At 53.6% G+C, this 27,689-nt stretch overlaps 1 protein-coding gene across 1 annotated transcript in view; it reads left to right on the top strand.

Annotated features, from left to right (window-relative positions):
- The window catches only part of ARHGEF10L (Rho guanine nucleotide exchange factor (GEF) 10-like), a 182,431-nt gene that overhangs the window by 40,792 nt on the left and 113,950 nt on the right, over positions 1–27,689 (top strand). Inside the window, exon 3 of the mRNA XM_011934051.1 lies at positions 20,599–20,678. Within this exon, the coding sequence (XP_011789441.1) occupies positions 20,642–20,678 (37 nt within the window). The 5' untranslated portion in view covers positions 20,599–20,641. The remainder of the gene's footprint in view (positions 1–20,598; positions 20,679–27,689) is intronic.

Here is a 27,689-nt window from a genome sequence, read left to right as displayed (position 1 = left end):
GGAGTTTTGCTCTTGTTGCCCAGGCTGGAGTGCAACGGCGTGGTCTCAGCTCACCACAACCTCCGTCTCCTGGGTTCGATTGATTTTCCTGCCTCAGCCTCCTGAATAGCTGGGATTACAGGCATGCACCACCACACCCAGCTAATTTTGTATTTTTAGTAGAGATGGGGTTTCTCCATGTTGGTCGGGCTGGTCTTAAACCCCCAACCTCAGGTGATCTGCCCACCTCCCAAAGTGCTGGGATTACAGGTGTGAGCCACCGCACCTGGCCCTCAAGCATCTCTTGAAGACCTCCCAGGAGGCACTGTGGGGACACCCAGGGAGGAGCCACGGTTTCTGTCCTCTGGGAGCTGACATATGAGCAAGAGTGAGAACACAGGTTTAGGGGCTTCAGGACTGGGTTTGAATCCTGGCTCTTAGTAGCTGTGTGGTCTTGGCAGGTGCCTTTGCCTTGCTCAGCCTTTGGGGCTCCTGGGGCTTCCTCCAAAGATGGGAATAACAAGTCTTACTTCAGAGTGTATTGTGAGGCTAGAGTGAGATGGTGTCTGCAAAGCTCCCAGCACGTAATAGGTGCTCAGTAAGGTGGTTTCCCCTGCCCAGACCCTCAGATGACCGTCTTCTAAGTCTGAGAGCAACCAGTGGGCCTCAAAGGTGATTGAGGGCTGCTTCCTGTGCCCTGCGCTCACCCCCATGATGCTGGCAGCCCGGGAGCAGCCTCTGACGGTTCTGTGGGCAGCTGGAGATGGGGCAGAAGTGGGCGTCAGCTCCACAGTGGGGGCACTGGGAGGTGGGGCCAGGCTTGACTGGGAGGTGAGGGAGATGCTGGCTTTTCCTTGGTCCTGCCCCCACAGCCTTGCAGTCAGAGGCAGCCCTGATGAGCCCTCTGCAGTTCTGAGTGCCTTCTCCTGTCTCACAGCGGGGGAAACTCAGAAACCCTGATAGCAGAAGTGACTTGCCCAGCGTCGATGGGCGCTGGTGGCAGAGCCAGGCTGACCCCCAGCCTGAGGCCCACCTGATCCCGATGCTGCACTCCTAGCTCCTTGGCATAGGTCCCTGGGGCTGTCGGGTGCCCTGGCCTCCCTGGTCTGCCCTGGAGCCAGCTATGTAAGGAATATTCTGGGGCACATGACTCACAAGGCTGGCCCTTCCTCGGCCAGTGCACTTTTTGTTTTCCTTTCTTTTACTTTTCCCTAATACGGTCTCTTGTGGCCCTTGCTTCTCCTTTCTTGGGGCTCTGAGATGGCAGTGCCTTTTGCCCTGGAAAGCCTGTCCTGGCAGAGCTCCTGTTAGCTGTCAACCACAGCTGCTCAATCAGGAAGGTTCCAAGGGAGGCTGAGCAAAGGCATCAGAGCTGCACAGACCTGGGCCATAGCTTGGCTGACCCACTCCCTAGCTGTGTAACCTTGGACAAGTCTCTTTGCCTCTCTCAGCCTCAGTTTTCAGATTCAGTTCAATCCAACCAATATTTATTGAAGACTTGTTAGTGCCCGGTATGATATTAGCCATTGCAGGTGGAGCAGCTCCCCTGGGAGCCTCAAAATTGAGTCGGGGTTGGGTGCAGTGGCTCATGCCTGTAATCCCAGGACTTTGGGAGGCTGAGGTGGGCGGATCACTTGAGCCTAGGAGTTGGAGACCAACCTGGGCAGCATGATGAGACCCCGTCTCTACAGACAAATACACAAAATTAGCTGGGCGTGGTGGCGTACACCTGCAGTCCTAGCTACTCAGGAGGCTGAAGTGGGAGGATCATTTGAGCCTGGGTAGTAGAGGCTGTAGTGAACCATAATAGTGCCACTGCACTCCAGCCTGTGCGACAGAGTGAGACCTTGTCTCAAACAAACAAACGAAAGGATTGAGTGGGGCGTCAAGTGGGACCCTGGACATCCACCTCGCAGTGTTGTGAGGATTATGTGAAATAACACATAAAGCACTGCGTGTGGTTCCTGGTTTTAGTAGAGTCTCAGAAATGACATTGAGCATTCATTTATTCCCGGCTAGTGAGAGCAGTGCTGGGATTTCAGGTGAATCTTTGTCACTTTGATTTCATTCTTGTTAGCAGGAAAGTGCGGAGGCTGCTTCTGCTGGTATTGTGTTGATTTTTTGTATACATTGGTGAGGTGAGCTACTCCCTGCTTGTGAGTTGAGGCTACCATGTTCCCAGGTGCGCCCAGATCTTTGAAGAAGGAAGCACAGCCCATGTGGTGCCCTGTCCTAGGGCAGTCCACCCCTGGCCCATGCTGGGCACCCAAGAGGTGTTTGTTGAACTAATAGGAGAGGCAGTGGCAAGCTGGGGTACATCCTAGCAGTGTGATTGACGTGGGAACTGAGGGTCTGGAAGCCACAGCAGGTGGCCATGGGACCATCTGACCAGGGCAAGAGGGGCCCTGGGATGAGAGGGGAAGCTGAGGACTGGCCTGTGCAGGATGAGAGGCCTCATTCTGAGAAACTTGAGGATGAGGGGAGGGCTGGGTGTGGGGAGGAGGCAGATTTAGACCCTTTTCTTCGGGGGCAAGGAATCTTCTGCCAAGGGAAGAATTTCACTATGGGAGTTTGATGTGGGCCAGTGAGTCGGGCTTAGAGTGGGGGGCATTTATGGAATACCCACACTGTGCCAGGCACAGGGCTAGGATCAGTAAGCTTTGTCAGGGAACCCTTTTCTTTTTTTGTTTTTTTGAGACGGGGTCTCGTTCCATTGCCCGGGGTGGAGTGCAGTGGTGCTATCTTGGCTCACTGCACCCTCGACTTCCCAGGCTCAAGTGATCCCCCCACTTTAGCCTCTGGAGTAGCTGGGACTACAGGCGCGTACCACCACGCCCAGCTAATTTTTGTATTTTTTGTAGACATGGGGTTTCCCCATGTTGCCCGGGCTGGTCTTGAACTCCTGAGCTCAAGCAATCAGCCTGTTTCGGCCTCCCAAAGTGCTGGGATTACAGGTATGAGCCACCGTGCCCGGCCCATTTTTCTTTTCTGTTCACTGATGTGTCCCAAGTACCCAGAACAGGGCTTGGCTCATGGAGGTGCTTAATAAATGTGGGTTGAATGAATGAATGATTGGATGAATGAATGAATGTTATCTAATTGGGTCTCAGGCTTATCATGACACCCAGTTTGCAGATGAATAAACTGAGGCTTAGGGAGGTTAAGTCGCACATTTGCTAGGTTGTGGATCTGGGATTTGGTGTCCCCGCTGTCTGGCTCCAGAGACTGTGCACAGACCCACCCATCTATTAGGATCCTTAAGGAGGAATTCTTTCTGTGACTGACAGGTTGGATTTCATCTCAAAGACCCCTCCATCATCTGAGAGTGTCCATCATTGAGAGTGTCTGGGTCAAAATGATTGACCCAGATGACGACTGGGTCAGTGCTGCGAGTGGACAGCAGGTAGCTCCTGCCACTAACTCCTGTTCTGATCAGTGGGTGCCCTTTCAAGGAGCCAGGTTGGGAGAGAGATGGATGCTGCCAGCCCCAAGGAGGCCCTTCCAGGCTTGGTCTGACATCATCGTTACCCTCAGCCACAGAGCGGGAGGTCACTGGCTCTGGCATGACTGGTACATAGTGCTTGCTCTGGCCTGCACAGTGGGGCCTGTGTCTCAGCTCACCCCTGCCTGGGTGCATCTCCAGGGTGGTGACTGGATGGCCTGGGTGAATCCCAGGTGTTCACGGGGACATAAGCCTGCCCTCAGCCCCCAGGTGGTTCTGGATCAGAATGCCCGGGAGCCTAGGGCTGGGACCCAGAGAGACTGGGAGGGGTGCGGCTTTCAGAGGCTCTGTTAGGGGCAGTGCAGCTGCAACACTTCAGGGGGGCCATTGGTCTAGGGCACTTGGTCTGTGAGTCCCCCAAGTTCTCCTCCTGATGTGCTGCCCCACTGGGGCCCTGCCCTACTTGCTCCCATGGGTGGGGTCTTCATGGTCTCACCTGAGTGCACCCCAGCAGCACAGGAGCCCAGCTGACCGGTGGCTGGTTAGTGGCTGAGGTTTTAACATGCAAATACTGCAGGGGCTCAAGGCACAGGCTCTGCAGCCACGTGGCCTGGGTTCAAAGCCCAGCTCTCTCATTTATTGACTGTGTGACCTCCAGCAATTTTCGGAACCTCTCTATGCCTCTATTTCCTAATCTGTAAAATGGCAATGAGAGTGGCCCCTATCTCAGAGGGTTTTTAGGAGGAAATTACAGGAGCTGTAGGAGTAAAGGCCTTGGATTAGCACTGGGCCCTTAGCACGCTGTTAACCCATGTTTGGTGTCTGATGTTGATTTTAGCACTGACATTGGGCAACCCAAGGAGCCACTGCAGTTCTCTTGTGCCCTTTGACTGGGACCTGGATTTGACTTCCTCAGTTAATGCTTGTTATGAATGGATGAGTCCCTGGGCCAGGTCAGCAGGGACAAGAGGAGCAAAGGCAGCACTGGGACACTTCACTCCCATCCAAGGCCCCATTCGGGCAGCTATAACGAAATGCCATGACTGTTACCAGCAACAGGCAGTTATTTCTCAAAGTTCTGAAGGCTAGAAGCCCATGATCAAGGCAACAGCAGATTTAGTGTCTGGTGAGGGCCTGTTCCTTATAGATGACACCTTCTCACCGTGTCCCTGTGTGGTGGGAGGGCCTAGCTGGGGCCTTGTTTACAAGGACACTAATCCCTTTCACGAGGGCTCCATCCTCATGACCTGATTACCTCCCCAAAGCCCCACCGCCTAATCCATCACCTTGGGGGTGAGGTTTCTGCACAGGAATTGTAGGGGGATACAAGCATGCAAATACTGTGGGGCTCAAGGCACAGGCTGTGGAAGCCCTCATTTCTACCTTCTTCCCTTCTCCCTCCCGCAAAGCATTTGCTTCTTGCTGCTGTGTCCCAGGCATTGCAGAAGAGCTCTCCATGCTTTTGGTCACCCTTTCAAGGAGTGCTGATGGACGGGTCCCCCTCCAGCTCCCCGTTGCCTGAATCTAGGCTCAAGTCTGGAGTTCCTAGAGCCCCCAGGCCTCCTGAAGGGAAGCCCAGCTGCTATTGTCAATACTGTTCTGTTCTCCTTCCCCTTCTGGACTGCCAGCGGCTGTGTCTTTCTCACCACAGCAGGGGATACTTGATGAAAATGCATAGAGGGTTGAGCCATGCGCTAGGCTCTGGGACACAGGGCAGGAGGGCACAGCTCCTGGTCTCGGAGAGCTCACAGTCTGATTGTTTATTTACAAACTCGGGTGCCAGGACCGTGGCTGGGCGCTGAGGATGTGGAGAGGCATAAGATGCAGTCCCACCTTAAAGAGGTGGCCGTACATATTCCCCGGCCTCCCCAGCTGCCTCCTCTCCCCACCTCCTGTATTCCAGATGCTGGGCCAGGTGGTGCAGATGCAGAGACAAGAAGGTCGTGGTCTCCGCCCCCACAGTCTAGCAGGGAGAGGCACAAAAACAAGTACTGTAGCAGGATGCAGTTTCTTTAGACACTTGTAGCCTGGTATTTATCTGCCATGGAAACCAGTGGCAATGGCTTTGGTCTCTGTATTCCTGTGACTAGTAGCGGTGACACAACCCTGCATTAACAGGCCAGCGCCTGCTATAGATCCCCAGAGGACTTCACCAGTGCCCTCTGATCGGGGTTTCCCAGCCTCGATCCATTGATATTTGGGCTGGATCATTCTTTGCATTGGGGCTGTCCTGTGCCCTAAAGGATGTTTAGCAGCTTCCTTGCCTCCACCCACCAGATGCCAGTAGCATCCCCACTCCCCACCTAGTGTGGCAACCAAAGCGTCTCCTGCCATTGCCAAATGTCCCTTGGGGGACACAATAGCCCCCGGTTGAGAACCATGGCCTCCTATAGATCTATAAAGCTGTAACTATAAATTAAGGTGGGATGGAAATTTTGAAATCCAATACTATCTCCCTCCTCAACATCCCATGTACCTTGGGAGCATCAGTGATCTGGTTTGGCATAAAATGCAAACATCTTCTGGGATGTGGAGGGGCCCTTGGAGGCGGAGCAGCTGTGCACCTTGTCCAGGCCACAGAGAAGCAGGGCCCCTGGCGGAATGAAGTGGATTGTTGCCGGGTCTTCATGCGCCCTGTTCTGTGTGGATGCAGTGTTGGGCCAGTCATCACATGGCCAGCATCATACCTGGGAGAGTTGAGTCCAGATGTTCAACTGTCCTCTTGAACCTCAGTTCAGCCCCAGTATTCTCCCTCACTTCACGGCACCTATGACCAAGGGACCAAGTGCTCATCAGCAAATCCCAGAACCTCGAGTGCTTCCCGGGGCACAATCAAGATTTGCTGAACGAGTAGGGGGTGTTGTTGGATGGCAGAGGGATCCCAAGGGATGAAGACTGGCTTTTCTGTCACCCTCTTGAATGCCGTTGAACTTAAAAGTGTCCAGAGTGAGGGAGTGGGGAGTCTAGAGACCTTGACTCTGACACAGCATGTGTGGAAGATGTGACCGCCATCACTCTCTTCCTGCTTTGCATCCTGTTCTGGAAGCAGATGGTGTCCCTGTGTCCTCGTCCTCTGACAAAGAACCGGGCCACAGGATGACCTTGGATAGACCTGGCAAAGGCTCAGTGTTGGCAGGCAGTGTCCAGGTGGCCATCTGTGCATTCGCCCCTCCAGCTAGCATTTTCAGGCACCTGTTATACTTGCTGGCAGCCTGCAAGAAGTGAGCCCTTCATCCCACCTTCCCAGGCCACTGGCCTCTTTCTGCTGGTTACTTGGGATGCTCCTGTGTCAAGTGACACTGGGGACATGCTGGGGGATCATTGAAGGTTTGCTGCCTGGAGGGGTTTGCTGTTCCTAAATTGAGCCGACTTTTTTTTTGGTTTTTTTGAGACATAGTCTCGCTCTGTCACACAGGCTGGAGTGCAATGGCGTGATCTCAGGTCACTGCAATCTTCGCCTCCCAGGTTCAAGCGATTCTCCTGCCTCAGCCTCTTGAGTAGCTGGGATTACAGGCATGTGCCACCACGCCCAGCTACTTTTTTGTATTTTTAGTAGAGACAGGGTTTCATCATGTTGGTCACACTGGTCTCAAACTCCTGACCTCAAGTGATCCACGTGTCTTGGCCTCCCAAAGTGCTGGGATTATAGGCGTGAACCACTGCGACTAGCCTAGCAGAATATTTTTTGAGGTCCAGTCAGGAAGTGGAACCTGAGTTCCTGGGGCTGATTCTCCAGCCGGAGTGCTTTACTTGAAGTGGCTGTGTCTGCAGATGGCTCCAAGCTGGCCCTGTGCTGACCATGCGGATGCAGGGAATTGGAATGTCTCTTTGGCATCATGTACAGAGCTTGGTCATTGCTGCATTTCACACCATCTAAGGCAACTCTGGCCTTGCTGTCTCATTTTTGGATCCTCCCCCTTCCTGACCTTGACCCTCTTCCCTGGAATCTCGACTTTAAAAGAGGAAGGGGCTGGGTGCGGGCTTTTGGGTGCGCAGTGTTGGGCCAAGCTGATGGCTTCCTGGAGCACTTCAGTGGCCTCCTCTTCCCCAGTGAGGGCGGGTACTGCATGGTCAGATACTGTGGGAGGGGCTGCCCCCTAAGTCTTGCCTTCTCCATCCAGGCAGGCAGTGCCTTCCTGGAGGGCAGTGACGGGGAGCTCTAGGACCTTTCAGCTCTAGCCTGGTACACCACCCCTTCTTGTAGGCCAGTGCTGCTGTTCATTTAGGAGTAGGCAGTCATTTATTCATTCAACAAACACGTATTGAACACTTACTGTGTTCCAGGCTCTCAGTGAAGCACTTTCTGAGAATTATTATCTCATTTAATCCTTAGAACAGCCCTGTGTCATGGTGATTCTTATAGTTGTCATTGTATGGAAGAGGAAACCAGGGATCGGAGCAGTGGATGGCATCTGTGTCACAGCTGGCCTCCGCTGGGATTGAGCGTAGAGCTCATTCTAAAAATTCATATCCAGGGCATGATGGTGGCAAAAAGGGGAACCTGGAGGGCACCCTGGCAGGACCAGAGATTGCTTCAGAGCAGAAATGACCTGGAGTAGAGTGGTCCCGTTTTGCACTGGACAAGCAGTGGTGTCTCTGCCTGCAGGATGACGGCAGTAGGGGGCTTGAAGCTCATTGCACCCAGTGTGGCTTCCATGCCAAGGCAGAAGGAATACTAGAGGGAGTTTAGGACCAGGCTGTGGGCAGCAACCGCGTTGTCTGTTTCCTCGTAAGTCACACCACAGGGTTGGTCAGAAGCAGTCTGGCTCTTGTTAAAGTTGACAGGGAAAGAGGATGGGTGTTTGGGAATAGTCCTCTGGGGGGATCATGGTCCCAGATTTGACCTCAACCCAGGACAGCAGGACTCAGGGCAAATCCTTTTCATGATTGAAGTCATCCCTCCCTGCTCTCCCTCCCCCAGCACCTCCAGCCCAGTCTCCCCTGTCCCCTTCCCACAGCCCCAGGCCGCATCTTCTCAGATGGTGAAGTTAATTGCAAGGGAGTGGGATGGACCCACTAGCCTGATCCTGATGGACCTTTCCAGTCACAGCTGAAAGACCTTGGGTCTAATCATGGATCCACCTTGGATCAGATTCTTGGCTTTAGACAAATCTCTCTACCTCTCTGAGCCTCAGTTTCCTCCTCTCTAAAACGGGGTCAGGTGCCTGCCATTTGTGGGTTGGCCTTGCGCCTGGAGGAGCTGGTGGGAGGATTAGAGGAGGCACCAGACACGTCTCCTGGCCTGGAGCAGTGCTCAGAGCCAACTCCCTCCAGAGAAGCCCCGGAACAGCTGGAACTGCACTCACACCCGTCTCTGGGGAGGACAGCACATCACTGAGGGGCATGGTTTGAATCATAAGTGCTGGCTACTCTGAATTCAGCCAGAGCTATCCTGGGCTGTGTGGCTGAGGGCCCCTGGGTGTCCTGTGGCTCCGTGCTGGGCTTGCGTTTCAGGAGACCTCAGATTCTGCCGGTCTGCTTGCCCTGCCCTGGTTGGGTGGGTTGAGCTGTTTTTAGCTCTGAGTTTTGCAAAGGCTATTTCTTTCCTTCCCAGAGCTCCCTTGTGGGACAGAGTGAATGGGGCCTGAAGAAAGGGCTTGGAGCCAGATGGGACCCTGTGGGCTTTGAAAGGGAGGCCTGGTTTGCTGTCTGTGGCCTGCCAACCTGGGACACCGGTGCTCAGCCTTGCTCCTACTCTGGGAAGCTGAATAGATGCCAGGGCCTCACACCTGACCCGTGGGAAAGGCTGGGGTATGTGCCTGCCTGCTTAGTAGCAGATGACAGTGGCAGCCGCAGAGGCTCGCAGGTCCTGTCCCCTTTGCCTGGCCACATGCTTCTGACTCACCAGAGGAAGAATGTGGTCTTTTTGGGAGAGAGTTTTTAAAAACAGTCCAACTCCTTCTCTGGCCCTGTCCCACTCCTCCCCTTCTCATCATTTCCTGGCATCGGCCCCAGACCTCTTTCCACTCTGGTTTTGGGGAACTGCCCCTTTGCAACTTGGCGGTGAATCTGTTTGTGAAGCTTACTGGGGAGGAGCTGTCCTGGGTGCAGGCTGGTTTCAGAAGGGAGGGGCCCAGCTGTGGCTGCCTCCTCCCCAGGGGCCCAACTTGGGACCAGGGATTTCTGCATTCCTTCGGCAACTGTGCCTTGGGTCGCCTGTGTGTCAGGCCTGTGCCGTGGGTGCAGGTAAGAGTGGGGAACAGTGGTCACAGTCCTGCCTTCATGGAGTCCACATTCTTATAGGAGGAAACTGATAAATAACTAAAATTTGTAGTTGCTGCAGATGTTAAATCCTGTGACAATGGGGACACTGGGTCAGGGGATGTGCGTGGGCTGTCAGGAGAAGGCCTCTGATACAGCGACCTTGGAGCAGAGCCCTGAAGGTGAGGGCAGCAGTGTGTGGGTACCTGGGGGAACAGCATTTCAGGCAGAGGGAACAGCAAGTGCAAAGGCCCTGAGGCAGAAATGTGCTTGGGGCATTCAGGGAGCTGGAAGGTGGTAGTGACTAGAGTGAACTGTGTAGAGAGAGGTAGGACATGAAGTCAGGGAGGTTGTGGGGGCTCTGACACATGGGCCCTCGAAGACCAAGACGAGGACTTTGGTTTTCTTTAAATGAGATAGGCAAGCATTCCAGGGCTCTGAGTGGAGGATGAACTTGGCTGCTGTGTTGAGAACAACATGTCAGGGCAGGGGTAGAGGTGAGAGCAGAGGGACTGGTCAGGAGGCGTTTTGAATAGCCCAGGTGAGAGATGATGGTGGTTTGGGCCACAGTGGAGAGGGTGAAATGAGCTCGGATTCTAGGCGTATGTTGAAGGTAGAGCCAGCAGGTTTGCTGATAGTAGGTCCTGGGTGTGAGACGAGGTGTCAAAGATGACTCCAAGGTTTTGGCCTTAGCAGCTGGTGGGATGGAGCTAGCAAGTGGGATGGGAAGACTGGGAGGAGCAGGGTTCTTTGTTCGTGGTAGCGTGGTGATCAGGAGGTGGGTAAGGGCACATTAAGGCTGAGATGCCTGATCGATCATTGAGTGAAGACACAGAGCAGGCAGAGGGGTGGAGCCTGGAGTTCAAGGGCAGGACAGGCTGGTGGCATCACTATGGCCATGGCTCAGGACCCACGAAGTGAGCCAGGTGGTCCAGGTGGCCTGGGGAGGAGCCAAGGTGGAGCCTGAACCTGGGAACTGCCAACCTGGAGGGAGGAAGGAAGAGCAGAGGAAGGGGAGCCGGAGCGAGAAGTGAAAGAAGGGAGCAGCTGGCAGGTCAGGCAGAATGGGGACCGAGATGTGTCCATCAGAACCGGTGTAGTGGGGCCCCAGGTGACCTCATGAGCTGGCTGGCAAAGCGGTGAGCACACACTTGGTTGCTCAGCACAGAATGGGAGACGGACAGGAGGCAGAGCATGGGTACTCCTCGGGGAAGTCTTGAAAAGGAGAGCAGAGAAATGGGGTAGTGGGTGGAGATGATATGGGATCGGATGAGCAGTAATGCAGTGTATTTATTCATTTATTTATTGTGATTTTTTTTGAGACGGAGCCTTGTTCTGTCCCCCCCGGCTGGAGTGCAGTGGTGCAATCTCGGCTCACCACAGCCTCTGCCTCCTGGGTTCAAGTGATTCTCCTGCCTCAGCCTTCCGAGTAGCTGGGATTACAGGTGCACGCCACCACGCCCAGCTAATTTTTGTATTTTTAGTAGAGATAGGGTTTCACCACATTGGCCAGGCTGGTCTTGGACTTCTGAACTCAAGTGATCCACCCACCTTAGCCTCCCAAATTGCTGGGATTACAGGCATGAACCACTGTGTCTGGGTACATATTTCTATTTGCTGGGAATGATCCAGTAGAGAGGAGTTGTGTCTCTTGGTGGCCTCGGCTTCTACCCCAGGAAGACATCCCTGTACCATGCAAAACACTCCTCCCTGCCCTCCTTACCCCATCTCATCCCATTCTGGCATCAGTTCAGAGGCCAGTTTGGGGGGCTCCTCCAGTCACCATCTGTAGACCTGCAGACCAGTGATGGGATGGGCAGGGGACCCCTGCAGGTAATCCCACTCAGAAAGGCAGGGGTCGCCGGTGGGCAGCAATTCTGAGATCCAGCTGTGCACAACCATCTCCCTGACCCAGCCCGAATTCTTTGCTTGCGGGGGTCAATCCACTTGATGCGGGAGGGTGCAGCCTGGGAGAGACCACCAGGGCACCAGCAGAGGAGAATGCCTTGTACTGGGTTCATTTTGGGAGCCTGGGACGCCCTCCTCAGCCCCCTTCTCCATGGGGCCCTGTGGGAATATCAGGGTAGAAAACTGCAGGCATGGAGAGTTTAACTGTGGGTTGGGTTCCACCTGCGACCGATGGAGAGCGCGGTGCGGGCCCCTTCCTGCCGTCCTTCTGTTGTGCTTTAGGTGAGTTCCTGCCCAGAGCTGGGCCAAGTTTATTACCTTGCTGGTTCCTCATCTAAACCCGAGAGAGCCTCACCTCCTTGCACACTCCCCCCTTTTACTTACATGGCTAAGTGACTCTAAGAAGCCTCAGCCAGCGGTGGAGCCAGGATCCCACATGCCTGATTCCTGGGCCCCTGCCTGGGCTCTAATCTGGAAGTGGGACACTGTGCCCGCCCCCTGCCTTGGGGTCTGTACCCGCTGGCCTCCTGTGGCTGCTGTCTGAGGACAGGAACCCAGAACTCTTTTGTTTCTTTGTCCCCAGTGCCAAGCTGGGGCCTGGCAGGCAGTAGGTGTGAGGTGAGATGTTGGCTGAGCAGGGAAGGGAGTGACGGAATGAGCGACTTACTTTGGGAAAGCGGGAGGAGGTGAGCTTGACCCCTGGAGGTGAGGAGGGTGAACTGGGGTCACAGAGTCCCCAAAGGTTGCACCTCACCTTGGCCCCCTGGAGGCTTTAGTTCAGCCCTGAGGTGTAGCAGGAGCAACCCTGCCCCTCCCTTTGGCTCCACCCTGACGCCTGGGGAGCGGTAGACACCCCTGTATGTGCCCCTGACACCTACTGTCTCCCTTGGCAGTGCCTTTCCCTGAACCCCAGCTCTTTCCTGCCACTCTTCCGTCTGTGTACACCTGCTGGGTTGCAGGGATGCACACGGACCTCCCTTTCCTTGCCTGCCTCATCCTCCCGGGGGGGCTTTGGGTAGGTCCCTTCCCCATCTGAGCCTCAACTTCTCTGTGTCTAAAAAGGAGGTGAGGAAACCCACCTCTCAGGCTGCCTGCAGCCTAAATACACTCTCATGCTGAGTGGCGAGGGCCCAGCAGTGGGGACACTCAGCGGCTGGGAGGCGGGCATCCCTGTTGTAGGTGGGGAAACTGAGGCTCGAATGGGCGAGGTGATGGCACAGAGTCTGTGTCATGCCAGCTGCTGTCTCTTCTCTGGCTTCCAGGTGGGAGCCACAGTGCCCCATCGCAGGGACACCTCTGATGTGGAGCTGAGGGTCTGGGGTTCTCTGGAGAAGAAGGGGGTCAGTTCAGCTGATGGCAGGTGGCTTCCTCCAGCACTTCAGCTTCTTCACTCCTGCTGGGCTGGATTGTTGGGGACAAAGGGGTTAATGTGTCTGGGGGATGGGAGGGAAGGAGGAAGAGCAGGAGGAGGAGGAGGGGGAGGAGGGAGGCTGGAGACAGAGTCTGGGCCGCCCCCCTCCCACGCTGTCCAGCCCGCTTCTCCAGACTGGCTCTGGTTTCCCAGGCAACAGCCCCCAGGGGTCCCCTCTGGCCTGGCCTCAAGGTCAGCTCCTTCCCACAGAGACCTACTCCCAGGGCCCCCTCCCCAGTGCTCCCCACTCTTCCTGCCTGCGGATCCTCACCAGGGGCTCCCTAAGAGGTCAGTGAGGGAGAGCGGGTGCCACCGACTCTGGGCTCAGGACAGAGTCTCCATTGTCTGAGGCTCCAGCCATTGACCAAACTTGGCCCCTGCCCCAGCTAGGCAGGCCCCCTTCTTAGAGCCCCCCTCCCCCTCCCTGGTGAAGAGGAAAGGAAGTTGGAGTCACCCCCACCTCGGGAAGCCCTTTGAGTGTCCATCAGGTGGGCAAGGGAGGAGCTGGGGTGTGTGGTTCCTTGCCAGGTTCTGCAACTCTGGCACCTGCAGGGCTGAGGAGGGTCTGGGAGGATGTTCCCCGACCCACCCACTCCCCTACTCCCCTTTCCACCCTGGGCCTGGACCAGCCTGAGGGTCCTGCCCTTTTGCTCCCGGGGGCTCAGTAGCTGTGTGGCCTTGGGGATGCCCCTCAGTCTCTGTCAGCCTTGTTTTCCCCATCTGCTGTGGGAATCAAATGAGATGCAAACTAAAATGTTCAGTATGGGGCCCGGTGCACACAGTGCTTGGAGGTGTCAGCTATTGTCATTTCAAATTTTGTGATCTCAGGCCTGGTGTTCTGGTGGAATACGTTTGTCTTAGACTTAGTTTAGCAGTCTGTAAAATGAGAAAATGCTGTTGGTCCTCAGGGACTGGCAGGAACTCTGGAAGGAAACTGACATTCATTACAAACCTACCAGCATTGTCCAATGTCATCTTATTTACACCTGCACCTGACCGGTGAGCACAGGAGGCGCTGAGGGGTGCCTGCTTTGGAGCAGCGCTGCTGGAGAGCAGAGGATGAACGTTGTCTGGGCTGGCTTCATACTGAGGCCGGGTTCCTGTCCACGTACCTTATCCCTCGCTTCTGCCTGCGCCCCTCCTGCTATAGCTCCGCCTGTGTTTTCTTGAAGGCAGCTCCTCTCTCCCCATCCTGGACTCTCCACCAGGTGGCCCTTTGATCTGAGAAGAGCTGTGGGCATCTTGCTGCCCTGCATGGAGGAGCCGTGGGCCCTCTTCTTGGTCAGGAGGCCCCACCCCACTTCCTTTTCCAGCTCCATTGTGCAGTTTGCATCCCCTTCTCTTCCTTCTGGGCCCTGGGCTTTCAGGACAGGCAGAGGACACCAGGAGGGCTTGTACCACACCTTCCATCTGTTCTCCCCTCCTGTGGGCTGAAGCCCCCACAAGCAGCTCCCCCGGTCCAGGGATGTCCCAGCCTCATGGGTTCCCGGTCTATGCCTTTTGGTGCCATGCTGGGTGGGTCCCAAGCAAGGGAGGGTCACAAGCTGTTCTCTAGTGTGTGCCCCGGGCCAATCCCAGTGCTACCTGTGCTGAGATGGAAAGAAGCCCAGTGGCCCCAGAGAGGTCACAGGCTCTTAGGGAGGACAACAGTTATAATGGGGCTGTGCCTGCAGGCATGTATGTGTCCCAGCACCACCCATGCTCTTTGAAAAGAGCCTGTTGACCCCCTATCAGCTGCACCTCCGAGCCACTGTAGCAGAATCTCCGGGTATGGGCCTGGGACATAAGTATTTTTAAAAAGCTTCACAACTGGAAACCACTGTGTGAAATGGGTCTAAGGAAGCTTTGTAGAGGAGAAATGGGGCTGGATTTTGATGGCTAAATAGGAATTTGCTTGCTGGTTGTGAGAGAGAATTCCATGTGGAGGGAACAGACAGCTTAAGCAAAGGCCCGGAGATGTGAAACAGGTCAGGTGGCATGGTCATGGGGCTGAAAGACATTCATGAGAGCCACAGCAGAGTTCCAGGCCAGGCCCAGAGCTGCTGAGACCCGAGAGGTCAGTGGAGGGGACGAATCTTGGAGGGCCTTGCTTAGGACCCAGGCTCCATTCTGACAGTGATGGGGAAGAGTTTGAAGCAACAAGGTGATGTGGCAGGTGTGTTTGTGGAGTGTCTCTGTGGCAGCAGAGGTGGCAGGCGGGTTGGCCTAGCATGTGTCTAGTGAGGCTGAAAGCCAGAGCGACCTCTCAGAGAACACAGGTACGTGGAGGAGCTCTGGTCCTGACCAGCCCAAGCACCTGGTCTTTCCCCCCATTCCCCACCTTCTTTCTCCTTCAGGAGGTGGACCCTGCAGAGGGCCTCCGAGGCCAGAGCTGGACAAGGGTGCCTGGGCCAGAACCGATTCTTGTTTCTCTCTGGGCAGGGCCGGGTGGCCGCTGCCCAGCTCAGCCCAGCAACCCAGTTGCTGCTTCCTCTGCTTCTGCCTGGACCTTGTTGGAGAGAGAGGCCAGCCTTCCCTGTCCTCAAGGCATGACTTGCTCAGCCTTCCAGACTTTCAGGCCCCCAGGTGTTTTCTTCCTCCAGGCCTCATTCAGGTGGAAGAGGGATGGGGCAGCTTGATGGGTGAGGGATGGGAGATAGTCTTGGGGGGCCCAGCGTGGGACAGGGGCAGGCAGGAGGAGGGTTTCCTAGAGGGGCCTCTGGGCAGATGGTCTTTGAACCCTAGAGGGAGGGGAACTGATAAGCACTTTGACTAAATTAGCCAAGCTGGGAAGACACCTGCTGTGATGGGCTGGGCAGCTGAGGGCAGCGGGAGGTGCCAGTGCTGGGCTGCTCTGGGTGGCCTGTCACTGAGCCTAACCTGCTCCGGGCCTCTGGTGGGCATACCCTGCAGTCGGGAGCTGGGGCCTCCCCTCTTCCTCCCTTGTCTGAGCGCTGCCTCCTCCTCAGCCATTCCACACAGCAGCAGGAAGGGGAGCTATTCAGTGTCCGCCTATCCCTTGGGTTTGGCAGTCATTGTTAAAAAGGTGACCTCCAAGAGAAGACAATCTCCTATAACCCCACCCCCCAAACATACCCTGCATAGGGTCCCCATGGTAACAGAGGTCCCTGTCTACCCAGAGCTTACTCCGTGCAGGACACGGAGTGTAGAAATCGTCATACCCACTGCTGGGTCCTCATTTCATGAGCACAGGATGCTCAGGAGGCAGGTGCTGGTCTTACTCCCATCGTCCCAGTGAGAAAGGAATTAACTGCTGCTGTGGCAAGTGGCAGAGCTGGGATTTGAACCTGAATCATCCTGGCACCAAATCCTATCCCCTAACCATGGCCTTCGCTGTCACCACCTGGAGAGTGACAGCGCTGTGGGCAGTGTCCTCCTCCTTTGGACTCAGTTTCCACGTCTGTAAAGCAAGAGCAAGAGCAACACCGCCATATTGGAGCTACTTTCTGGTTCTGACATGCCATGATGCTTATTAGTTCCCTTTTTAAAGATGAGAATGGGCCGGGTGCAGGTGGCTCATGCCTGTAATCCCAGCACTTTGGGAGGCCAAGGCGCGTGGATCACGAGGTCAGGAGATCGAGACCATCCTGGTTAACACGGTTCATGAAACCCTGTCTCCACTAGAAAATACAAAAAATTAGCCATGCGTGGTGGTGGGCGCCTGTAGTCCCAGCTACTCAGGAGGCTGAGGCAGGAGAATGGCGTGAACCTGGGACGCAGAGCTGACAGTGAGCTGAGATCACGCCACTGCACTCTAGCCTGGGCGACAGAGCAAGACTCCATCTCAAAAAAAAAAAAAAAAGATGAGAATGGTTATTATTTATTTATTTTGAGACAGTCTTGCTCTGTCGCCCAGGCTGGAGTGGCAGTGGTGCAGTCTTGGCTCACTGCAACCTCCACCTCCCAGGTTCAAGTGACTCTCCTGCCTCAGCTTCTCGAGTAGCTGGGACTACAGACATGCGCCACCATGCCCGGCTAATTTTTTGTATTTTTAGTAGAGATGGGGTTTCACCATATTGGCCAGGCTGGTTTCGAACTCCTGACCTCAAGTGATCTGCCTGCCCCAGCTTCCCAAAGTGCTGGGATTACAGGCGTGAGCCACCACGACCGGCCTGAAGTGGGTATTTTTTAATCCCCATTTTGCAGATGAGTAAACCGAGGTCCAGAGGTAGGATTAACTCATCCCAGGTCTCATAGCTGCTGAGTGGAACCTTAGTGGTATCGGGTACCTGAACTCTCTTCTAACCCCGTGAGGATCTGTAGTGGTGGCAGTGGGCTTCTGTGAGCCATCCCCACTCCCTTGTCCACATCCTTCTGAGACTAGCGGCCTGTGTGTGCAAAATGGTGGCCATAGGTCTATGAGTATGGGCAGGGCCTGCTGGCCTGTGTCCTTGTCCTGACACTTCAGAGCCCCGCATTAGTCTGTAGCAAACACCTTCCAGATTCCAGCCCCAAAGGCTAGGGAGGCAGTGTGATTAGAGGATTGAGATGAGGCTTTAGGGTCGGTGCTCGCTGGCTGGAATCCTAGTGTGGTCACCTTGTCCTCTTCCTTCTGTGACCTAGGGCAAATATTTGCTTCTCTGAGTTTCTGTTTCCTCATCCGTAAGCTGGGGTGTTATGAGAATTAGATGGAATAATGCTAATAAAATGTCAGGCTTCATACATGTTGGTATCTCTCTTCCTTTCTAGGGAAAGCCTTGCGCTTGGAGGGGAGGGCAGGAATCAGCCCCGAAGGGTGAAGAAAGGGGAGGACGTTGGACTTTCTGTTCTGGGAGGGAAGGATCCTAGGTTTTGGCCCCAGGGTAGAGAAGCTGCCTCTTCTATATCATCAAATTGTATTTAAAGAGCAATTTGGGCAGGAGGCTGGGCAAAGAGACTCCCTTTTCCCTTCTGTAAAATGGGTATAGGTCTTTCTGCCGCTTCCTTCCTGGAGCTCTTGGGGCACCAGAGCCCTCAGAGAAAGGCCGAGCAGACCTCAGGGGCTTTGAAGGGGCCCACTGGGAGGGGGCTGTGTAGCAGGACAGCTGTACAGCTGTTGTTTGATCTTTCAAGTTGCAAAGGGGTTTGCAGACATACTAGTTTGCTTTCCAAAACCCTTTGCTGAAGTACCAGTTTAGTCCTGAGAGTTTTCAGTGTGGATCTAAAAGACACAGTCACGCGCTTAGCAGAGAGTAACTGGTATCATCAGTCACAGTGAGAAATGCAGGTAGGCGTCGGGGTTCACGTCTGTGATCCCAGCACTTGGTGAGGTCAAGAATGGAGGATGGCTTGAGCCCAGGAGTTTGGGACCCGCCTGGGCAACAGAGTAAGACCCTATCTCTAGAAAAAATTTTTAAAAATTAGCCAGGCATGGTGGTGTGCACCTGTAGTCCCAGCTACTGGGGAGGCTGAGGCGAGAAGATCACTTGAGCCCAGGAGTTCTAGGTTGCAGTGAGCCGTGATTGTGCCATTGCACTCCAACCTGGGAAACAGAGACCAAAGCAGCCTCAGTATCTATCGATGGGGGCTATATAAATTAAACCACCCCCGAAAAAAAAAAAAAACGCCTACATCAAAGCAAAACCAAACCTACTGTGCAGCTGTTAAAAAAAGTGGCGTCCCAGCGCTTTGGGAGGCCAAGACGGGCAGATCACGAGGTCAGGAGATCGAGACCATCCTGGCTAACACGGTGAAACCCCGTCTCTACTAAAAAAAATACAAAAAACTAGCCAGGCGAGGTGGTGGGCGCCTGTAGTCCCAGCTACTCGGGAGGCTGAGGGAGGAGAATGGCATAAACCCGGGAGGCAGAGCTTGCAGTGAGCTGACATCCGGCCACTGCACTCCAGCCTGGGCGACAGAGCGAGACTCCATCTCAAAAAAAAAAAAAAAAAAAAAAAGTGGGATCAATTTCTATGTATTAGTAGTATTCTGAAATCATCACTGAGATTTAAGTTAAAAAGGCAGTTGCAGCACAGTGGGTGCTGTGTGCTCCTTCTGTATGAAACAAGGCATATCTGCAGATATGCAAGTTTGCCCGTGCATGGGAAAGTTCTGGAAGGATTCTTGAGAAGTTGTAATCTCCACAACCTTAGTTTGAACAGCGGAAGCTGAGAATCCGTTATGTGTGAAATATCTTCATTTACTTTTTTTTTTTTTTTTTTTTTTCATACAGAGTCTTGCTCTGTCTCCCAGACTGGAGTGCTGGAGTGCGGTGACACGGTCTTGGCTCACTGTAACCCCCGCCTCCCACATTCAAGCGATTCTCCTGCCTCAGACTACTGAGTAACTGGGATTAAAGGCATATGCCACCACTTCCAGCTAATTTTTGTATTTTTAGTAGAGATGGAGTTTCACCATGTTGGCCAGGCTGGTCTCGAACTCCTGACCTGAAGTGATCCGCCCACCTTGGCCTCCCAAAGTGCTGAGATACAGGAGTGAGCCACCACACCCAGCCTGGAGACTAACTTTTCATTGTCTACCTGTTGTATCATTTGAGTCTTGAAAGGTGCTAGAGTGTAGTGGCTGCTTCTGAGCACAGACTCCAGAGCCCCATGGCCTGGGTTCTAACCCTGGCTCTTCCTACCTGTGTGATCTTGGGCAAGTTACTTAACCATTCTTGGTCTCATTTGATCATTTATAATTTGGACTAATAGATGTTAATATTTGTAAAGTGCTTAAAATTATGTCTGAGATGTTGTTGGCAATGCAAGAATGTCTACTATTACTAATATTGCCATTAACCTGCATTTCATTTTTGTTTAGTAAGCCAGTTTAATAAAAATAAAGCCTTTAGGAATGGAAACGAAAACAGGAACACTGCCAGTTTGTGGCCTGGGCAGATTAGACCAGAGGGCTGGCTGCTTTCCCTCCAGGGTGCATTTCCTCCTCCACAGGATGTCTAGGAGGACAGCCCCCAGCGCACAATTGAAGGTGACAGTAGGGAGCTGGGGCAGGGTTGGCTCCAGGGCCCAGGAAGCCCACTGGAGACGGAGGTGTCGGCCTCTTGGTTATGTGATCTCCCACTGTGAGGGGAGGGCGGTGCCACCTTGGGCCAGGAGGAACTGTGCCTCCGCGCTGAGCATTTGGGATTCTGTCCCTGTCTGCGCCATTGGCCTCTGGAGCCATTGCTTTCCTCACACTCATGTGCCAAGGCCAGGTTACCTCCTGCCTGCTGGTCAACCCATGGCGGGGGACAGGGAAAGGCAGAGTGAGAGTGGCCTTCAGCAGGGCCACAGGAAGGGACTGGCAGGAGCAGGCAGACCTAAGGGAGCGGAGCCCATGCTTCCTGGGCAGCCAGGAGGAGGAAGTATCCAGCCCCATTTATGACAGTCAGGCATGATCTGATTCCTGGAAGGTGGGGGACTGAGCATGACCCTGGACTCTGGGGCCAGAGCTTCACCTGTAAGCTAGAGAGGATGAGGAGGGACACCCAGCAGGTCCCTTGGCACTGGCAACAGGAAGGTCTGTGGCTGCAGGGATTTGGGCTGCACAGCTGCTGGTGTTTCTATGGGTTAATGATTTATGAAGGGTGGAGGCTGGGGCCTTTCTGGGGCTGCCCAGAAATATCTGTCTGAGAGCCACCGGACTGAAGCACAGGTTGTGAGCCAGTGACTCGTCTCAGTGGCTGAAACTGCAGCCCTGACTCCAGCTAATGCAATTTCTGGTCTTCTTTCCACAGGTGTGTAGCTGGGACGGTGCTGGTCTGAGCTGGACCTTGTCTGATGGCTTCCTCCAACCCTCCTCCAGAGCCTGCCATAGGTACCGTACCCAGGGCTTCCTGTCCCTCGCGTTCCTTCTTAGAACGGGGCCGCAGGGGCCGGCGGAGGGCCTTGCTCTGGAGCAGCGTGGCGCCGGGTGGGAAGTCCGCTCTGCTGGCTGCTGGCCCTGCCTGGGCCGCGTCCTCTGCCTCATGTTCCTTGTCTACAAAATAGAAGTAACTTTCTGCTCACGGAGGAGGCTCTGGGCAAGGGTCAATCCTTTTCCTGTCTCCCTGAGATCCCCTGGAGAGGTGAACACATGGGGGTCTCAGGCTGAAGCTTATAAATCAGGGGTGAGGAGCTGAGGTTGGGGGAGAGGGTTGCACCATAGGGTCAGGCCATCGAACAGTGGTAGCGTTGCCGTGTTTAGTGAAAAAAGAGAAAGTAAAAGAAAAATACAGCCAGGCATGGTGTCTCACGCCTGTAATCCCAGCACTTTGGGAGGCCGAGGCAGGCAGATTACTTGAGGTCACGAGTTTGAGACCATCCTGGCCAACATGGTAAAATCCCATCTCTACAAAAATACCAAAATTAGCTGGGTATGGTGTGGCACTTGTAATCTCAGCTACTTGAGAGGCTGAGGCAGGAGAATTGCTTGAACCTGGGAGATGGAGGTTGCAGTGAGCTGAAATCACACCACTGCACTCCAGCCTTGGTGACAGAACAAGACTCTGTCTTGAAAAAAAAAATGAAAAATACATACTTATACTAACAAAATTATTCGTTGTTTATCTGAAATTCAAGTCTGTGTCCTGTATTTCATTTGGCAACCCTGGCACTGGGGCCTCAGATGCTGCAGGTGGAATCCAGGCCCCGCCTGGGAGGAACTGGGCCCAGGGCTGTTTCACCCACAGCGGCAGCTTCCTGTTCTCTTGTACCACTCTGAGAGAGGCAGAATTTCAGGTGGTAACGAGTGAGGGCTTTGCAATCAGCCCGACCCTGCCACTTAGACTGCGGGGTTGGTTAAGTGACATGTTGTCTCTGTGGCTTAGTTTCATCATCAGTAAACATGGGGACAATGACACCCTCTCCCGGGCTGTTGCAAGGTTTAAATATCTGTCAGGCACGGGCATGGGGTAATCAATTGCTCACGAATGGGAGTGCTTATTATCGTGGGTGTCGGCAGGACAGACAGCATGTGCCCGCACCCCTGGGAGAGCCAAATGACGCATCTCCTCTTCCCTGAGCTTGGGGTTCTTCTGGGGTGGGGGGTGGGGAGCAGCACAGCAGACCTGTCTTCTCTGTGGCGATGGGTGGCTTCCCAGGGTCCCCCACCTCTGGACTTGCTTGTATTGGTTCTCACAAGGACCCGGTGTGTCCAGGAACATCAGAGGCATGAGTGACTAGCTCTGGCTGCACCACCCATGCAGGCGGTTAGGAAGGGCTTCCTGCAGCTCTCAGTTGGGCTGGGCTGGGCCTCTTGAGTTTTCCTTCTGATAAGGAGCAATGCTTGATTGCCTGGGGGGAAGATAGAAGGGGGCCTAGGGGCAAGCACATCTCACCTCCCAATTCACAATGGGGACTTGGGTCCCAGCACGCATGGCCATGGCCTTGCCCCATCCCGCCCCTGCTGCCATGGGCATCTGTTCCCTTTCCCCTCCCCACCAAGAGGCCTGAACCTGAACACGGGGAATGAGAAAAAAAATTTATGACTAAGTCAATTCTGTTCTGTTCAGCAAACATTTGACAAATATTTATTGTTCCAGCTCTTTCTAATATTGCTGGCTAGTATCATCTGGGTGAACCCAGCTCTTTACCATTTTCTCATTCTCTGAGAGCTTCCCATTACCTTCCCAAACTAAATTCAAATTCCTGAGTAGGGGATTCCCACATGCACCTTGTCAACTGTCTGGTGACCTTCTTCATCCTTGCGTGTATCTTCAGCGCCCCTGGAGCCCTTGGTGTTTCTTCTCTGTCTTTGCTGTGGCCTCTGCCTGGAATCCACGCTCTAGTCAGAGCCTGTCAGGCCTTTTCTCATCCTTTAAGGCTCAGTGCAAGGGCAGCCTCATCCTCGAAGCCCTTCCTGAAGCCCCAGAGAGCCCCAGCCCCTTTCTCTTGGCACCGTCTCAGTCTCTGAGATTTTAGGTTTTCTCCTGCTGGCTCTGTACTGCCAGCCTCACACTGAACTCGAGAGGGGAGCTCACAGTCCACCCCGGGACCCCAGGACTGTGTCTTACCTCTCATTCCCTCTCCCTGCCCACTGGATGCTGGGAGCTGCTCACTGCATGCATGCGTAACTGAAGCTATTTGTACTCTTTTTTTTTTCTTTGAGATGGAGTCTCTCTCTTTTGCCCAGCCTGGAGGGCAGTGGCGCGATCTTGACTCACTGCAAGCTCCGCCTCCTGGGTTCACGCCATTCTCCTGCCTCAGCCTCCCAAGTAGCTGGGACTTACAGGTGCCCGCCACCATGCCTGGCTAATTTTTTGTATTTTTAGTAGAGATGGGGTTTCACCATGTTAGCCAAGATGGTCTCGATCTCCTGACCTCGTGATCAGCCCGCCTCAGCCTCCCGAAGTGCTAGGATTACAGGCGTGAACCATCACGCCCAGCCGCTATTTGTACTCTTAAAGGGAGGAGGTGTAGGCCAGGTACAGTGGCTCACGCCTGTAATCCTAGCACTTTGGGAAGCCTTGCTTGAGCTCAGGAGTTTGAGACCAGTCTGGACAACACAGTGAAGCCCTGTCTCTACAAAAAAATGCAAAAAAAAAAAAAATTAGCTGGGCGTGGTGGCGCATACCTATAGTTCCTGCTACCTGGGAGGCTGAGGTGGGAGGATCACTTGAGCCCAGGAGGTCGAGGCTGCAGTGAGCCGTGATCATGCCACTGTCCTCCAGCCTGGGTGACAGAGAGAGAGGAGGTGTAGGAGTGACCTGAGTCCCTAGACATGGCTGGGGGCAGGGTTGCCTGAGGCTGGGCCTGGCCTGTGAGTTGGAGAGGACTGCCCTTCTCATCCAGCAGCAGGCACTGGGCTATGACAAGGCTGAAATCATAATAATAACAGTGATAATGGTGTTAATAATATGATAGTGATGATATAACAATGGTGATAATGATAAGCAGAATCATCATCGTAAGAATAGCTAACATTTGGTGAGCACACACCCTGCACCAGGTGCTTTATTTATGTTCATTCATTCCATTCTCCCAACAACCCTGTGAGGTAGTTGCTATTATTGTCCTCATTTTACAGATCAGGAAACTGGGAGGGGGTCAAATAACCCGACACTCATCCAGCTGGTACCTGGGTGAGCTGGAGTCTGAGCTGAACTCAGGTTGTCTGACTCTAAAACCTTAGTCACTGCAGTGACACCATCCACTTATAAAGGGAGACCCCCACCCCCACTCCCTGCCCAGCAGATTCACTCGGGCAAGGACTAGGGGGGTGCTGAGAGGCTAAGAAAGCCCTGTATAAGTCAGAATGAGCCTGTGTCTGGTATCCCCAAAATAGTGGGTGGGGACTTTGTGGTCATTTATTCCAGAATTTAAGCAAATTTTTTTGAGACAGGATTTTGCTCTGTTACCCAGGCTGGAGTACAATGGTGTGATCATGGCTCACTGCAGCCTTGAACTCCTGCTTCAGCCTCTGGAGTAGCTGAGATTGCAGGCACACACCACCATACCCAGCTGACTTAAAAATTATTTAAACATTTTTACTTTTGTTTATTGTTTTGAGATAGAGTCTCGCTTTGTCACCCGGGCTGGGGTGCAGTGGCACAATCATGGCTCACTGCAGCCTTGAACTCCTGGGTTCAAGCGATCCCCCCACCTCAGGCTCCCAAGTAGCTGGGACTACAGGTATATGCCACCACACCCGGCTAATTGTCTCATTTTTAGTAGAGACAAGGTCTCACCATGTTACCTGGGCTGGTCACAAGCTTTTGAACTGAAGCCATCCTCCCGCCCCAGGCGCCCAAACCCAAAGTGCTGGGATTACAGGTGTGAGCCACAGCACCCAGCCTACGTTTTAAACTTTGAAAATTTCCACCCATAGACATAACAACAGAGGTGCATGTGTGTGTGTGTGTGTGTGTGTGTGTGTGTGTGTGTGTTTCATAAATGCTTATCACGTGCCTACTATATGTTGGACATTGCACTAGATGCTGAGGATGCAACAGCAAACAAAACAGACAAAAATACCTGCCCTTGTGAAGCTTATATTTGAGTAGAGGAGAGCGACATAACATAAATAGCATATAGCATCATATGCTGACAACAGCCATAGAGAAAGGTAAAGTAGGCAGGACAAACTGGGAGTCTCAGCAGGTCTCTGCGGCAGCATGCAGTAGAGATGCCACAGCATGCAGAGAGGTGATGTGCAGTAAAGACCTGAAAGAGAGGAGAGCAGAAGATACTCGCGGGAAGAATGTGCTAGGCCCTGGGGCCGCAAGTGCAAAGGTCCTGAGGCAGGGGCATGCCTGGCACATTTGTGGTGCAGGAAGGAGATGAATGTGACTGGAGTGGAGGGAGCAAGGGATGAGCAGAAGATTCTTTGTACATATGTACGTGTGCGTGTACATACACACCCACACACCCACATACACCCACACACACCTATACACACCTACCCACCCCCACATACCCACCCACACACCTCCACACATCCCCCCAAACACCCACTCACACCGACACCTCCACACACCCACACCACACACCCACACCCACCCACACACTCACACCCATATGCCCACACACATACCCCCATACCCCCCCCACACACACCCACACACATGCCCCCACACACCCCACACACACACCCACACACCCACACACACCCCTACCCAATGTGTATATGTAACTGAAACAGAAGTGACAAAACCAATATCAAAATTATACCAAGGTGAATTCATTAGTATCACAATACATAATTTTTAAACATCTGAAATAATTCAATACCAAATGTATTTTATTTGGTATTATAATATCAAAAAGAACACCCCATATGATTTTACTAATATTAGAATACAATGTTTAGAAACATCTGAAACAAGCAATCCAAACACCTAATGAAATCCTGATTGGGAATCCCCTGATTGAACTTATGAGCTACCAGGGGTTGGGAACTGCATCTGAAAACCACAGATCCAGCTCCCACCCAAGCCCTTTATGTCAGCACAGGGCAGAATGTCTGAGGGCTTAGTAGAAGGGTGTGGAGGGTGAACGGAGCTGGGTTCCAATCCATGCCATCCTCTTAGCTGCTGACTGTGGGCACATTGCTTTGCCTGTGTCTCTGGGGTCTTGGGTAAATGGAAGTGATCCTGAAGCTGGATGAGGAAACTGCCCGGGGCACAGCTCAGGCTCTCTCAGGTCTTGTTTCTTGACACCTGGGGAAGGAGTTGGCTCTGCAGGCCACATCGCTGCCCAGAGTCCACCCCTGCTGACCTGGTCTGTGGGATCCCCAAAGCCCCAGGAGGAGCAGCTGTGTCTCCTCCTCCGTGGCCTCAGAGGAAGTTGGGTACTTCTCACTGTGGGTAGGGAGGGCGTGCTCTGGGCTTCCATTGCAGTTGAGCAGCTGAAGAAGGGGTTTCCTACATCTGCCCCCAAAATATTATGCTTTGGGAACCTCCAGGTCATTGTAGGGGAGTGACTGGATTTTTCTAGTCCAAGAGACTGTTGGAATCAGATATGTCCATCCGTTCGTCTGTTCATCTGCTGGCCCATCTGTCTATCTCTCTGTTCCAGCCACCTCCTCACCCATCACTCATCCATCTGTCTAATGTTTATTGAGCATTTGCTAGGGCTGGGTCCACAGCCCCATGGACTAGAAAATCCTGTTTGTCCTCAAGGATCTGAGGCTGGGAGGGGAACAGTAATTGCAACAGCTGTTATTGTCATAATCCTTACATATACAGGCACTGTGCTGAGGCCTATACCTACCCCAGTGGTTCTGATAATGGTGATTTTGCCCTCCAGGGGGACATATGGCAATGTCTGGAGACATTTTTGGTTGTCACAGCTGGAGGGTTCCCCTGGCCTGTAGGGTGTAGAAGGTAGGGATGCTGTTAATCGTCCTACAGTGCACAAGACAGCCCCCCTCCCCACCCACAAAAAGAATTATCCAGTCCCAAATGTCAGTAGTACCAAGGCTGAGAAACCCTAAGCTGCACCTCAGTTGACGTTCATGTCAGCCTTATGGGGAAAGTGCTGTTTCTATTCTCCAGTTTGCAGAGGAAACCAAGATTCAGAGAGGCAAAGTGACTTGCTCAGAACCACACAGCTAGCAGGGAGCTCAGACACGGCCATGTGAGCACAGAGCTCATGCCTAAGCTGTGTGGCATGTGCCACGAGAGGACTGCTTAGGGTGGTCAGCTTGGCAGGTGTTTAAAAACAGAACCGAACTGCCTGTTGGTTTTGCAGAGGGTTTGCATAGTAGGGGATGGAGTTATTGAACTCCTGAGGTTCCGTTCAGCCCAGAGTTTAGGAAGGAAGTCTTTTAGGAAGAGGACTGGGGAAGCTCCATGTGGTGAAATGGCTGGAAATGGCTTCTTGTGCTCTCTAGGGTAGAGAATTCATCCCTTAACTCATTTAACAAAAGTGGCTGAGCTCCTGGTCTGGGTCAGTCCAGGACCCACAGTAGAGGGGACAGACAGGTGACATGTCTGCTCTCAGGGATCCGAGCTTGGTGGGGAGTACAAACAAGGGGCAGGGGCAGAGAAGGAGAGGCCACGCCTCCTGTAGTAGGGTAGGAGGGGAGGGTCTCTCTGCTTGAGTTGAGCTTTAATGGGTGAGGAGGACAGGAGTTCATAGTCATGAAGGGGGTCCCCCAGGAGGGGAAAAGCAGGGGATGAGGCCTAGCGAGCTGACCTCCATGCTGGGAGCTCGATGCTTTCTCCTGCCCCAGCCAGTCTGTGCCCTAGTACCTGCAAGCAGGCTGCCTCCAAGTCCAGGCATTCCTAGGCAGCTGTGTTTCATGCTGCTGCACATACCAAATAAAGTGCAGTGGGAAGGATGCACCTGTCTGTGCTCGTTTGCACACACAAAACACACAGACAAATCAACACAGAAACATGCGATA

This window comes from Colobus angolensis, unplaced genomic scaffold, assembly GCF_000951035.1.
Source record: "Colobus angolensis palliatus isolate OR3802 unplaced genomic scaffold, Cang.pa_1.0 Scaffold130, whole genome shotgun sequence".
Classification (NCBI taxonomy): Eukaryota; Metazoa; Chordata; class Mammalia; order Primates; family Cercopithecidae; genus Colobus; species Colobus angolensis.
This window is presented reverse-complemented; position numbering and strand designations above follow the sequence as displayed.